General features: G+C 38.9%; 1 protein-coding gene across 1 annotated transcript; it reads left to right on the plus strand.

The window, feature by feature from the left end:
• Positions 1 to 4,092: 4,092 nt before the first annotated feature.
• Positions 4,093 to 14,169, plus strand: LOC119360464. The gene is made up of 9 exons (XM_037626093.1): positions 4,093 to 4,236; positions 4,313 to 4,403; positions 4,772 to 4,941; positions 5,371 to 5,586; positions 5,671 to 5,811; positions 6,139 to 6,510; positions 12,229 to 12,323; positions 13,450 to 13,539; positions 14,019 to 14,169. Exons 1-9 carry the CDS (start codon positions 4,093 to 4,095, stop codon positions 14,167 to 14,169), a joined length of 1,470 nt encoding a protein of 489 aa, XP_037481990.1.
• Positions 14,170 to 14,614: the final 445 nt, after the last annotated feature.

Raw genomic sequence — 14,614 nt, forward strand, 5'->3', positions numbered from 1 at the left:
GAACCAGGCGAAGGGGTAGAGCCTGCGGCGGGAGTAGTGCCGGTACTGCAGCGCGAGGTGATCTCCTCCGCATCGGAGGAGGCGGCGGTGGCGCGGTGGCGATCCAGCGGGTGGCGCGCGTGCAGCCGGAGGACACGGATCGGTGTGGTGGGCCTAGTGGTGGAGCTTGACGGTGATTATTGGAGGGCCGAGGACAAAACACTCAATTTTAAGGGATAAAATACCCCAAAAAAATCAATCTCAGCCCTCTAAATTGTTTTCTTCACAAAACTAGTGAAGGTTGGGGGGCCATGGCACCTGCAGCTTTGTACATAGCTCCGCCAGTGGGTGGGCCCCTTGGATAAGAACGCGCCCGTCACCTTGATGTCGAAGCACACGAGGGGGCCGTTTCCCCGCCCCCCCGACGATCTGCCTTGTGGTCGACGAGGTCCACGACCGGCACGTCGTCACCGACGTGGCGGGACAGCGCTGTCGCGCGCGTGGCCTCGTCGGACGGGAGGTGGCAGCGACTCGTCGAACAGGAGGTGGCAGCGACTCGTCGAATAGGAGGTGGCAGCGACTCGTTCGGGGATCAACTTGGTCTACCTGCCGGTTGGTTGCCATCTTTTTGTGTGATTATCAGCCGAGATGCGTTCAGCTAGCTTATTGAGTTTTTAGGTTTGTTGAGCGCGAAAAATCTTGGTCACCTCCGAAATTTGCGCGATGCGCGCACGTCCCGGATCGCATGGTGCATATCTCGAGCTGGGATGCCCTTATGTCTCTCTTCTAGCGAGACCTAGGCTAGCTAAAGGGGAGAGCGAGATGGGTCAGCCCAGGCTCGCGGAAGGCGACTGCCTGTTTTTCCCCTTTTTTCACGTATTGTTTTTTATTTATACTTCCAAATATTCTAAATGAATAGATATTACAAAAACACTTTGCATAAACCATTGACAAAACATTGACCAAGCATTTAAACAATGTATAGAGAAAATGTTTCTCATGTATATGAAAAATGTGTACAAAAAATCTAGAATTCATTTTTTTAATCTAAACATTTAAAAAAGTGTTAAACAAGTATTTGAAAAAGGTTAATCAATCATCTCAAAAATGTTAAACTTTTATGGAAATTTTTTCGACCATTATTCAAAAAATGTAGAACTTGTATTTGCAAAATGTTAAATGTGCATAGACAAAGTTGGCCATGTATTCAAAAAATATTAAACATTTAGTTAAAAAATATTAAATGTGTGTAGAAAACAAGGTTTACCATGTTTTCAGAAAATGTTACAATTTTATTTATAAAATGTTAAATGTGTAGAGATAAAATGTTGACCATGTATTCAAAAAATACTAAACTTGTTTATGATTTTATTATACATGTGTATAGAAAAAAATGTCGATCATGTATTAGGAAAATTTTAAAATTTTATTTCAAAATTGCTAAATGTGTATAGTTAAAATGTTGAACATGTATTAAAAACATACTAAACTGGTAATTAAAAATAATGGGTTTGTAGAAAATGTTAAATGTGTACAAAAATTTGTTGACCACGTATTAAAATATGTTAAACGTGTAATCTGGTATATGAAACATGTCAAGCAAATTTTGGAAAAATGATAGACATGTATTATAATTTTTTTGTTGTTTTCCTTATTTGTTGTGACTTTCAAATAATATACCTGTTTTCAAATTTTTGTTCATTTTTTCCTTTGTTTATTTTTTGGTTTTATTAAAAAAATCAGGAATTAATTTTTGTGTCAGAACAATTGATTTTTTGTGATTTCGGTAAATGTTGTCCATTTCGAAAAAAATCTTAAAACTCAGCAAATGTTCATATTTTTTGCTAATTTTCAGGAATGTTTGACAAGGTTCCAAATTTGTTTATAAATTTAAAAAGTTTTCACATTTAAAAAATGTTTGGTACTTTCAGAAAAGATTCTTGTTTTAAAAGATTATTCAGATTTTTATAAAATGTTCCTCTTTTGTTATATAAATCATAGATTTGAAAATTGTATGTGTTTTTGAAAATTGTTAAAACATTGTATGGAAACTTTGAAAAATACCATTTTCCTAATTTTTTCATAAATTCAAAAAAAATATTCATAAAATAATATGAACTTTCAGAAAAATTTCGTGCTTTCAATTTTTTTTTTGAAAAATGTCACCAGTTTCAAATTATGTTAAAATTTTAAAAAAATGTTCGTAGAAAAAGTTGAAAAAACAGCCATGTTTTGGAAACGTTCGGATTTTTAAATATGATTTTGCTTTTGCAAAATCTTGTTGGCATTTTGCATGAAATGTTTGAAAATTTTCAAGAGTGCTCGCATCTGCAAGGAATTTAGTTCTTTAAAGATCGTGTACATCCGGCCGTAGACACACCTGCGGTTAGGAGTTCTATTCCTATTGGATGCACCCCATTTTTTGGAAATTCACACTTAAATCTGGGGAGCGAAGTACATATTACAACCTCAAACTACCACCAAAGTCTAATATACAACCCCGAACTGCAAAACCATCTAAGAATCAACCCTTGATTCTCAAAACCGGTCAAAATGCAACCCCATGACTGGTTTTAGCAACTATTCCCGGTTTTGACCAAGTTGATCATCCAATCAGCAGCCACGTCAGCCAAACTGGTAAAGCCAACTAAAAAAACAGGAAAACCAGGCCCGCCACCATGTCACCCCTCTTTTGAAGAAAAGTAGGGCTCCCCCCCTTCCGATTTCCATTAAAGGAAACCAATAGTACGAGCTACAAACATGACCCAAAACCAAAAGCAAACCTCCAAACGTCTCACCCCCTACTCTTAGACAACAGCAGAGGGGAGTAAACATATATATTGCAAGTTTTACAAATTATTTGTGACATAAACAAGAGCAGGAACAGGAATCAAAACGAGGCACTCAAGGCCACCTAAACCACTACCACTACTACTAGAGAAGAGGCACGCCGTCTTCCATAGGCATCTTCAACCGAGAACTCCGGATCCCCACCCTCCCAACGTGGCATATTGTACCTCCACTCTTGTGAAGCTTTCTACACTCACTTGCGACAAGTTCTAACAGCCTTGTTCCTAGCTCCAAAACCTTTGTGTTTTGCTCCTTTCTCTTTGAAATAGACCAAGCCATTATACAATACATCATAAGTTTAATCATTGTACATTTTGTTATAGAAATAATCCCATTCCTGCAATTCCAAATAGTCCAAAACATTGCAGCCACCCCAATCAGGACTAATTTCTTGTCCACCTTTCTAAAGGGTTTGATACATCTCCTAAAGCAATCTTCAATCTTCCAAAGGTACATTTAAGTGTTGTAAATATGCCCTAGAGGCAATAATATTTGTATTATTATATTTTCATATTCATAATTATAGAGTTTATATTCTATGCTATATCTGCTATGATCCCGGAATATGTGATTCAGTGGAAAACTCATATGCACGTGTGGAAGGATAAACAGTTAAATAAAAAGGTTCTTAGTCTTGCCTCTAGGACTAGCTAAAGTGTTGTTGGTGATCATGTTTTCTGGATCTTAGGATGTCATTAAGTGTAATGATAGTCCTAAAACAACATTGAGATTATGGCGTTAGAAGAACGATCATATTGAATAGACCCAAACTTGTGTGTTATGAATTGAGTTAATATCGTCTATAATCAAAGAGCAATTAATTGGGGCTAACATTATCCATATGGGACATTAATTGTGAAGATTTTTTCATTTATTACATATCTCAAATATTATTGGGTCATTAATACTCCAATATTTTGGTAATAATACTAGGAGGTGGTATAGTTATTGTATCCTATCTACTGTAAGGGTGAACAATCAACTAGGGTCAACATTATCCATATGAGACAATAATTTTGAAGATCTTTCCATTTATTACATAAGTCAAATATTTCGGGGCATTAGTACTTCAAGATTTTTGTAATAAAAACTAAGAGGCGGTCAATTATTATATCTTATGCAATTAATACAATGACATATTTTATTCCAGCAATGTAATTTAATGGTCTTATTGAATGACAACCATTCATTTCATGATAGTTTCCTAACATTATTAATATGATGGTAAACACATCAACAAATTGAACATTTCATATTTCCATCATGAAAGAAAACCCATCTATTAGTGTGACCATTCTCTTAGCATATCTTATTCTGGCCATCGGTGGAAAGGAAGTAAAGTGTGTCGGACGAGAAGATAATGCTAGTGGGGTCCCATTGAATCAAAAAGTCAATAAGACTATTCTGGTATGTATGAATTCATCTTAGTTTGTATATCTATAATCAATTTTTCAACTATGAAGTTGAGGAGATGCCCAAATAGGTTGACGGAGGAGATGTTTATGACTGCATTGATCTGAATCTACAACCAGCCTTGAGCCATCCACTAATAAAAGACCACAAAATCCAGGCAAGTTTTAATAATCAATATATTATAACATTCATGTACTGCCTAAGTAAAATGTAGATATTCATGTCTCAATCCATACAGGAACGATATGTTATTTGAAGTAAACAATGGCAGATTGGTAGCTAATATATATAATCATGCTAGAAATTATTTGAAATTTAGTTTTTGTTCTAATACTTCATCAATAAGCTTCCACTACACATCTAGCATTCTAAAATTTCTCTTCATGTTATCTTTATTTCACAGAAGAGAAATATAAAACATTTGTTATGGTCATCAAGCAAGGGAAACTGCAAACATGCATATTTTTTATCATATTTTGTCTTAAAAGTACATATTGATTAAACTTTCCCAATTACAGATGGAACCAAGCTTTCCCGCTGAGTATTTCTACCAAATCTCCTTCGATGGATGTCATCCCACAAGCCCAATTGGCCTTGATTGAGTGCCCTACAGGAACAATTCCAATATTGCGCAACAACAGAAGGGTCCACATGCCAGTAGAAACTATTGATAAAGTGATTACCAATGAAGAACATGAGGTCAGTTTTAAATATAATTTTTGAGTGATCCGTTTATATTGGTAGATTATAATAATATAAACTTTTCCTTGGAGATGTTAAATGCACAAGAATTTATTGCCTTGCAAACCACATGTCAAAGCAATAATTACCTAATAGCAGTCTAGGATTTTATCGCATTAAATTCATCCTTTAGATGGAATATATGGTCCAAGGTAGTCATATAAGCAAATGCAAATAACTATTTGTCTGAATATTTTCATACTTGACATTTTTGTTGCCACTGTAGTAGATGAAAATTTTCTCTAAATGTTTGGTCTATATTGACCTTAAATGCACCATTAAGTGATGTCCATAAAAAATTTGTTGCGATATGATGTCAATCTTTCTTGTTTAATAAGCATTAGTATTTTAATTGTAAACAAGTAAATATCTTGTTTCGGCTTGCAGGTTGCAGGAGTAGAGTATTTTGATGTGCTATATGGAACGCGGGCTAAAATAAATATCTATAATCCTATGGTGAAGAATAATAGTAAGGATCTAAGTGCATCGTGGATACAAATTAATAAGATAATAAAAGCAGGTGTTGCAGATGGGATAGGGGCCGGTTCTTTGGTATATCCAAGCTACAGTGGTGACAACCTTGCTAGGTTCCATGTTGCTTGGGTAATCCATAACTATTTCTCTGGATACACATTCTTAAATTTAATGATATAGCTTTTATTGACGTTGGAACACATTTATGTAAAGGTTGATGGATTAAAGACTTGCCCTGATCATGATTGTGGGGCTTTCGTGCAAGTTAGCTCAAGTGTTGGTCTAGGAGGAAGACTTAAACCAGTTTCTGTCTATAAAGGACCACAATACATGATATATGTTCCTATTTTCAAGGTATTCTCATGTAAATATTTTTTAATTCTTGTATTTTGTTTTGTCATATGAAATACATGAATTATATTTATATGAAAACTTGAAGACATTGGCTAAACCAAACTTATAGGTGTCAAAACAATAGATAACACAATCTTACTAAGAACATTTGATCATAGAAAAATATTTTAGTATAGAGGGAGACTCCCAAATATATTTCTAATATAATGTTCTTGGTAATATGGAATACAATTAAAAGGATAGCTTCACCTCGCCACAAACATTTGATCGATTGTTATTCATTTCAACTGTGTTGAAGCATTTACCATGAATCCTGATTTATTTTAGGATCCAATGACTAGACATTGGTGGGTGGCTTATGGTCCACAAAACATACATATTGGATATTGGCCAAGGGAAATTTTCCATTTCATGAAGGATGAATGTAATTATGCATTATGGGGTGGATATATTCAAGGTCCGACGGTGTCATCAGACTCTCCACAAATGGGTAGTGGCCATTTTGCTTCCGAAGGACTTGGCAAAGCAGCATTTGTGAGAAATATCGAAATTTTAAATAAGGAAAACAAGTATGTTATTCCAGATGACAGGAAATTTGGGTATGTCGCCACCAATTTATCCAAATATACTGCGATGGGTTATGTTGATGGATATAGCCACTTTGGTGTGCATACTTACTATGGTGGACCTGGTGGTTTTGTTTGAATATATATGTAAAATTATTAATAAAATTTCCATAATCTAATTAATTTGTACTTGGACAAATTATTTTGTGATTTTATCATGTTAGAATGTATTTATAGTGGTGGATAAGTTGAGTCATCCAACATTTTAGGTTAGTTTTGGTTTCCTCGGATATACACCATGGTTTTAGTGCTTCTTTTGATCAGAAAAGTGTTATCTTTGATGCCAAATAAGAATAGGAGAAACAAACCTATTAATTGCACTATGTGTGAACTTCACTTCCACTACTGCAGGATGCTGCTAACGCGAAACTACGATCAGAGACCCTTTGAGAAATTGTGTGCAATGCCATAATCGCAAACATTGGTGTATGAAAACCGTCAGAAATGTATAAAACGTTTGCGATGACGGATGCATCAAACAGGGTTCAGGTTTTAGTTGCGTGTGCGATGAAGGGCATACGGTTCAGTTCAATTAACTGTTTGCGATGAGGAGGAACAAAAGAAACGGGTGGCCAGATGAAGGTGTGTGCGATATACAGCATAAGGTTCACTCGGACGAACTGTTTGTGATTACACAACACAAAAGATGAAGGAAATATGCCCTAGAGGCAATAATAAAGTTATTATTTATTTCCTTATTTCATGATAAATTCATGCCAGAATTGTATTAACCGGAAACTTAGTACATGTGTGAATATATAGACAAACAAAGTGTCACTAGTATGCCTCTACTTGACTAGCTCGTTGAATCAAAGATGGTTAAGTTTCCTAGTCATAGACATGAGTTTTCATTTGATTAACGGGATCACATCATTAGAGAATGATGTGATTGACTTGACTCATTCTGTTAGCTTAGCACTTGATCGTTTAGTATGTTGCTATTGCTTTCTTCATACTTATACATGTTCCTATGACTATGAGATTATGCAACTCCCGTTTACCGGAGGAACACTTTGTGTGCTACCAAACGTCACAACATAACTGGGTGATTATAAAGGTGCTCTACAGGTATCTCTGAAGGTACTTGTCAAGATTAGGATTTGTCACTCCGATTGTCGCAGAGGTATCTCCGGGCCCTCTCGGTAATGCACATCACTATAAGCCTTGCAAGCAATGTGACTAATGAGTTAGTTGCGGAATGATGCATTACATAACGAGTAAAGAGACTTGCCGGTAACGAGTTTGAACTAGGTATTGAGATACCAACAATCGAATCTCGGGCAAGTAACATACCGATGACAAAAGGAACAACGTATGTTATTATGCGGTTTGACCGATAAAGATCTTCGTAGAATATGTGGGAGCCAATATGAGCATCCAGGTTACGCTATTGGTTATTGACCGGAGACGTGTCTCGGTCATGTCTACATAGTTATGGAACCCATAGGGTCCGCACGCTTAAAGTTCGGTGACGATTTGTATTATGAGTTATGTGCTTTGATGTACCGAAGGTAGGTCGGAGTCCCGAATGAGATCGGGTACATGACGAGGAGTCTCAAAATGGTCGAGACGTAAAGATCGATATATTGGACGACTATATTCGGACATTGGAAAGGTTCCGAGTGATTCGGGTATTTATCAGAGTACTGTAGAGTTACGGGAATTCGCCGGGGAGTATATGGGCCTTTGGGCTTTAGGCGAAAGAGAGAGAGCCCCCCCAAGGCCTATTCTAAATTGGACTAGGGGGGCTGCGCCCCCTCCTTCCTTCCCTTCTCTTTTCCCTTTCCTTGACTCCTACTCCTACTACTTGGAAGGGGGGGGGGGGGAATCCTACTCCCGGTGGGAGTAGGACTCCTCCAGGGCGCGCCATAGGAGGGCCGGCCCTCCCCCCCTCCTCCACTGCTATATATACGGGGGCAGGGGGCACCTCTAGACACACAAGTTGATCTGTTGATCTCTCCCAGCCGTGTGCGGTGCCCCCCTCCACCATATTCCACCTCGGTAATATCATAGCGGTGCTTAGGCGAAGTCCTGCATCGGTAGCAACATCATCACCGTCATCACACCGTCATGCTAACAAAACTCTCCCATGAAGCTCTGCTGGAACGGAGTTCGCGGGACGTCATCGAGCTGAACGTGTGCTGAACTCGGAGATGTCGTACGTCCGGTACTTGGATCGGTCGGATCGTGAAGACGTACGACTACATCAACCGTGTTGTGCTAACGCTTCTGCTTTCGGTCTACGAGGGTACGTGGACAACACTCTCCCCTCTCGTTGCTATGCATCACCATGATCTTGCGTGTGCATATGATTTTTTTTGAAATTACTATGTTCCCCAACAGTGGTATCAGAGCCTGGTTTTATTCGTAGATGTTATATGCACGATTAGAACATAAGTGAGTTCTGGGCGATACAAGTCTGAAAGCACAAGTGCTCCCTGGGTGATTTTGGTAATTATTGTCAACATATCTCTTGTTGGACTAATACTTTTACCTAGTATGTTTCAGATAAGTTCAACAATGGAGTGGCATGGACTAGAGGATGTGTAACCCCTTCAAGATGCTAAGGACCAAGGATTGGCTCAATCTCTTAGCACAAGACTCTACATTTTACCTTTAGTGATCTAAGATCACATTGAGTCCATAAGAAAGCCAATACTATTAAGAAGGGATGAGGTGTTGCTTAATGGCTTGATTGCTCAAAGTGCTTAGTGATATGCTCCAAAGCCCTCAACCACATTCTCACATCCACATATGTCCCAAACCAAAAGTCAAACTCGGCCCTACCAAATCTTTCCATCCGGCGCCACCGAGTTCAGTTTTCATAGCCACTGCCACAAAACCTAGTCTTTTCGGTCTCACCGATAGGGATCTCGGTCTCACCGAGATGGGATTATAATCTCTATGTGTATGTCCATTACCAAAATCGGTCTCACCGAGTTTGTTTAATCGGTCCTACCGAGATTAAAATGCAAACTCTCTGTTCCTCTCCGTAACATTTTGGTCTAACCAAGATGAGCGAATCAGTCCCACCGAGTTTGCCTGACCAACCCTCTGTGTGTCCATCACCAAAATCGGTCTCATCGAGTTTGTGTAATCAGTCTCACCGAGATTACGTTATGCCCCAACCCTAACCATATCGGTCCCACCGAGATAACATGTCGGTCGCACCGAAAATCCTAACGGTCACATTATTTCCTAAATCGGTCCGACCGAGTTTCACAATTTGGTCCCATAGAGTTTGGTAAGTTGTGCGTAACGGTTAGATTTTGTGTGGAGGCTATATATACCCCTCCACCCACTCTTCATTCATGGAGAGAGCCATCAGAACGTGCCTACACTTCCAGCATTCATTTTTTGAGAGAGAACAACCTACACTTGTGTTGAGGTCAAGATCTTCCATTTCTACCACATAAATATTGATCTCTAGCCTTCCCCAAGTTGCTTTCCACTCAAATCTTCTTTCCACCAAATTCAAATCATGTGTGAGAGAGTTGAGTGTTGTGGAGACTATTATTTGAAGCACAAGAGCAAGGAGTTCATCTTCAACACACCATTTGTTACTTCTTGGAGAGTGGTGTCTCCTAGATTGGCTAGGTGTCACTTGGGAGCCTCCGTAAAGATTGTGGAGTTGAACCAATGAGTTTGTAAGGGCAAGGAGATCGCCTACTTCATGAAGATCTACCCTAGTGAGGCAAGTCCTTCGTGGGCGATGGCCATGGTGGGATAGACAAGGTTGCTTCTTCGTGGACCCTTCGTGGGTGGAGCCCTCCGTGGACTCGTGCAACCATTATCCTTCGTGGGTTGAAGTCTCCATCAACGTGGATGTACGATAGCACCACCTATCGGAACCACGACTCAAAAATCTCCGTGTCTCCAAATTGCATTTGCACACACCAATCCCATCCCTTTACATTCTTGCAATTTTCATGCTTTACTTTCCGCTGCTCATATGCTCTTTGCATGCTTGCTTGATATGTATTGTGAATGTTAAACTTGTGCAAAAACTCCACTTCAACATAAGAAATTAAAAAATGCAACTTTTCTTGCTTAGTGTCTATTCACCCCCCTCTAGACACCTCTTCTCGATCCTTTCAATTGGTATCAGAGCTTTGGTCTCCATTGCTTTGGTTGAAACACCATTGGAGGAAGATGGATGAGTCTACTTTGGGGAGTCTTAGACATAGAGTGCCTATACTTGATGGAGAGTACTTTCATGAGTTGAAAAATGAGATGCTTGCGATTTTTAATGAATATCATTTGAGCAAGTACATTACTAGCCCTTGTGCACCTCATGTTGATCCTATGCATCGTACTCTTGATAAGTCAATTGACATGATTCAAAATCTTAGAACTATTGATCTTATCACTAGAGGTTTGCCTAGGAACTTGATAGCTTGCTTATCTACTCTCGAGTGTGCCTACACCATATGGAAAATTCTTGAGGAACATTTTCCAAACTAGTCCTTGAAAAATCCAGATGAAATTCTCCATAAGTCTATTGCCTTGAGCAAGATGAATTCCAATGATCCTAAGTTTGGTGATTGTCTATTTGAGCTTACAAATCTTATGCGTGCCAAAGGAGATGTTGGAATTATTAGTGATATTATTTCCGAAGTTGTTAAAATTCATAAAGAAGATCATTGTCAAACTCATTCTAACGAATCACCCTATCTAGGAATTGATCCATCACATGATGGTGTTGAACATGGATACTATGATGAGGATGATGATAGTGACATTGATCTTGATGATGCAATGAGACACTTTGGTCTTATGGCAAATCTTCGGGGATACATGGCAGGAGGAAAGGAATGGGTTCTTGATAGTGGATGTACCGATCAGATGACCGGAGACAAAGATATGTTTCGTGAGCTTGCTGAAAATGACGACCCTCGAAAGTATGTCACTTTTGGTGATAACTCAAATGGTAAGGTGGTTGGCCTCGGTAAGGTGGCCATCTCACATGATAGCTCCATACAAAATGTTATGCTCGTTGAATCTCTTGGGTACAATTTACTTTCTTTATCTAGACTTGCTGATTTCGGTTTCAATGTCCTATTTACTGAAGTAGATTGCCAAGTGTTTCGTAGAGATAATCATAAAATGGTCTTTACCGGTATACATAGAGGTGATCTTTATATTGTTGATTTCACTAAAAAGGCCCAACCTAGAACTTGCTTAATTGCTAAATCCTCTAAAGGCTGGTTATGGCATAGACGATTAGGTCATGTTGGCATGCGAAACCTTGACAAGCTTATTAAAGGAAATCATATCCTTGGCATTAACAATGTCATATTTGATTAGGGTTGTTCATGATGTAATGTTCGAGCATGCTTGTTGTTCTGGCAAAAGGTTAAGTGCTTTTCATTCAGTATAGTATGCTTTTCTTGTGCCAGCAGACCTGATAGAAAATGACATCACCGAGGCACAAGAATGTGAATAGGGTAGCACCAGATTACTACTATTTGCACTTGGAGTATATTGTTTTGGTTGTTAGGAGCCTGCTTGTCCTTGTTCGCTCATAGCAATCTAGCGCCCTTGTTTGTACACTTGTTTCTGGCCGAAATTGGCACTGGCCAATTATATCTGGGGTGTCCTGTGTAGATTGCTAGTAAGACATGCATCGGCTTCTGATGCTGATGCTACTACCATGTAATAACTGTTGTTTCGCCGTGGTCAATCGTTTCAACTCCATTTCGCTAGTTGTAGATTGACCTTAGTCTGTTGTCTCAGTGGCATGGAGTAGTTCAAGTCATTTCTCTGCATTCCCGATCTCTGTAAAATACAGGTTAACCGCAAATCATTGATGGACGTTAACTGCATTATTGTTAATTTGATAGGTGCTGGAGCAGTTGAGCGGACAGTGACCGGTGTTCTCCAAGGGTGAGTGTCTTAAATCCGACTTGGTCCTGGTGGACATGTCAATTGTGGTCGATATTGGTGGTCCTAATAGGAACGATATTGTGCTATTGCAGTGAGGTACACTGTCAGGTCGTTCGGTATCAGACGTAATGAGAAGATTGCGTGCTACATGACTATCAGGTTTGAGAAGGCGATTTAGCTGCTGGAGTGTGGCCTGAAGGTGAGGGAGTACGAACTGCTCAGGAGGAACTTCGGCAACACCGGATGCTTTGGCTTCAGTATCCAGAGCATATTGATCTCGGTGTGAAGTAAGTTTAATTGGTGGCAACCCTTGTGTCAGTGAGGTGCTTGTTTGGACTGGTTAATACTTATTATTCTGTTTCATTAGTAAATAGTTGGAACCAAAATCATATAGAAGAAATATATTTGGTTGAACTGCTCTTTCATTGTACCACTAAATACTGAAGTTTGGGGTGGGTGAAATGTTAGGCTTTATCCTTCAGGTTTAGCTTGTTATGAAAATTTATTTACTTGTCATGTGTTGTATGCTTGCCTTTCTTTGGCTTCCTGAAATCACATTTTGTTTGGCAGGGGCCAACTTTAATTTGCTCGTCACAAACAAGTCAAAAAATAGTACATATGTGCAGCTTGCTGAAACTTTGACTGAATCTAGTTGGATCTTCAGTTTCTTGTATCTATGAAAAAATATGCATCACTTTTTTTTCTTTTTGGTTCGAGCAAACTCAAGAGTCCTTTCTAAAACTATAGCCAAGCTGTACCTCCTGCTACTGGAAAAATAAAGATGAATGAATTCTTTCTCCTACTCAACTCTTTCCTCTCTGTCTGTCTACGACAGTAGCATTCATGCACCAAGCCCAGAACCTGAATCTTTTTTTTGGCTGCTAGTAAACCAGGATGTACTCTTTCCAAGTGCAAGTTGGATAGAACCTGTAATTAAGTGCAGAGGCATATATGGATTCTAGTTAAATTCGTATGTATGTTTGTATGTGCATGCTTACGTCTTTGACTAAAACTAGTTAATTCATTGGTCTACCTTGAAGGTGACCAGTCCCTAGCTGTGCGCTTTGGTCGGTCCTACTAATTTCAGTTCCTATGATTTTTAATCTCCGTTTTCTCTTTTCCCCAGCTACGAAGACTCTGAGTTTGTGGTGATGGAAGCTGACACGGAGCCAATCAAAATCTCCCCCTCCCCCTGTTGCTCCCTGATAATAACAAGGTAGAAATTCTGTCTGTATGTTGCATCATATATAGTACTGCTAATTAGTTTGTATGTTGTTGTTTGTGTGATATGGTTAGACCGATGGCTGTCAAGCTCATAATTTTGTGTGTGTTAAAAATTAATAGAATATATTTCTTTGGCCTTCTATTTTTATTTATCAAATGAAAGGACATTCTATTTGGAAGTGGACAGTTTTGCTCAAAAATAAGTAAATAAATTGTATGTGCATGCTGAAACGTAAGATGTCTGTTGGTTGTTGTATATGGGCAAGATGAATTGAATCCTGCTGTGTATTTGTCAATTCTAGCTTATATGCTGAAATGTAATAAGTGAATTTTGTCTATGTGAGATTAGAATCTGAGTGCATTCATTCATATTATGGTATCATGTTCTCTGTGATAACTGTTGACTTGCAAGATGAATGCATTATTCTATCCAGCTTTAGTTTTCTTTCATTGTTTTGTACTGGCATTCAGCCCCTCACCCAACTCGCTCATGATGCACGGCAACAACAACAGGAAGATCATGCTAGTCTGCATCATCATGCACACCATGGAGATCATCCACCTCCTCAACAACGCCAACCCCATCCAGATCATCATCGACGCCATCATTAACTGGTACTAGCCTATTGATTCCCATACCTCCCTCCTTGAGATAGCTAGTATTATATGTTGTCAGATGAATGGATGAGAGTGGCACCGCACTAACATTTCCTATGTTTGAATGAATTGTAGGAGAAGGCTCCCTACGTTGCTTCGGAAACTTGCTGTGTGCAGGGAAACTAGTGATGCGGCACACCAAGCAGCAGCACTAATTGATGAAGGATGGTTGTTGTTAGTTTAGCTCCTTGCAAGTGTCTATTGCTGCTGGTAGAAATAGAAATGGTAGAAATAGAAATGCTGCTCCATTTCCATGTTAATTCAGTCAATGTCCAATGTATCTACTATCTACTGTCGTGACTGTTTAAAGAATTCTTTTGTGTTAAAAGAAAGAAGGTTTGAATTCATGTGTACATGCTGAGATGTCAAGCTGGAATAACCATGTCTGTTGTGGAGGCCCAAAATAGATT

Source organism: Triticum dicoccoides, chromosome 2B (assembly GCF_002162155.2).
Source record: "Triticum dicoccoides isolate Atlit2015 ecotype Zavitan chromosome 2B, WEW_v2.0, whole genome shotgun sequence".
Lineage (NCBI taxonomy): Eukaryota > Viridiplantae > Streptophyta > Magnoliopsida > Poales > Poaceae > Triticum > Triticum dicoccoides.

Bases quoted from the DNA above. Each gene is read 5' to 3' on its own strand.
- LOC119360464 (XM_037626093.1), top strand. From the start codon at position 4,093: ATGAAAGAAAACCCATCTATTAGTGTGACCATTCTCTTAGCATATCTT. The intron at 5,587-5,670 runs GTAATCCATAAC...ATTTATGTAAAG, and splicing joins CTAGGTTCCATGTTGCTTGG to GTTGATGGATTAAAGACTTG. The intron at 13,540-14,018 runs GTAGAAATTCTG...ACTGGCATTCAG, and splicing joins TGCTCCCTGATAATAACAAG to CCCCTCACCCAACTCGCTCA.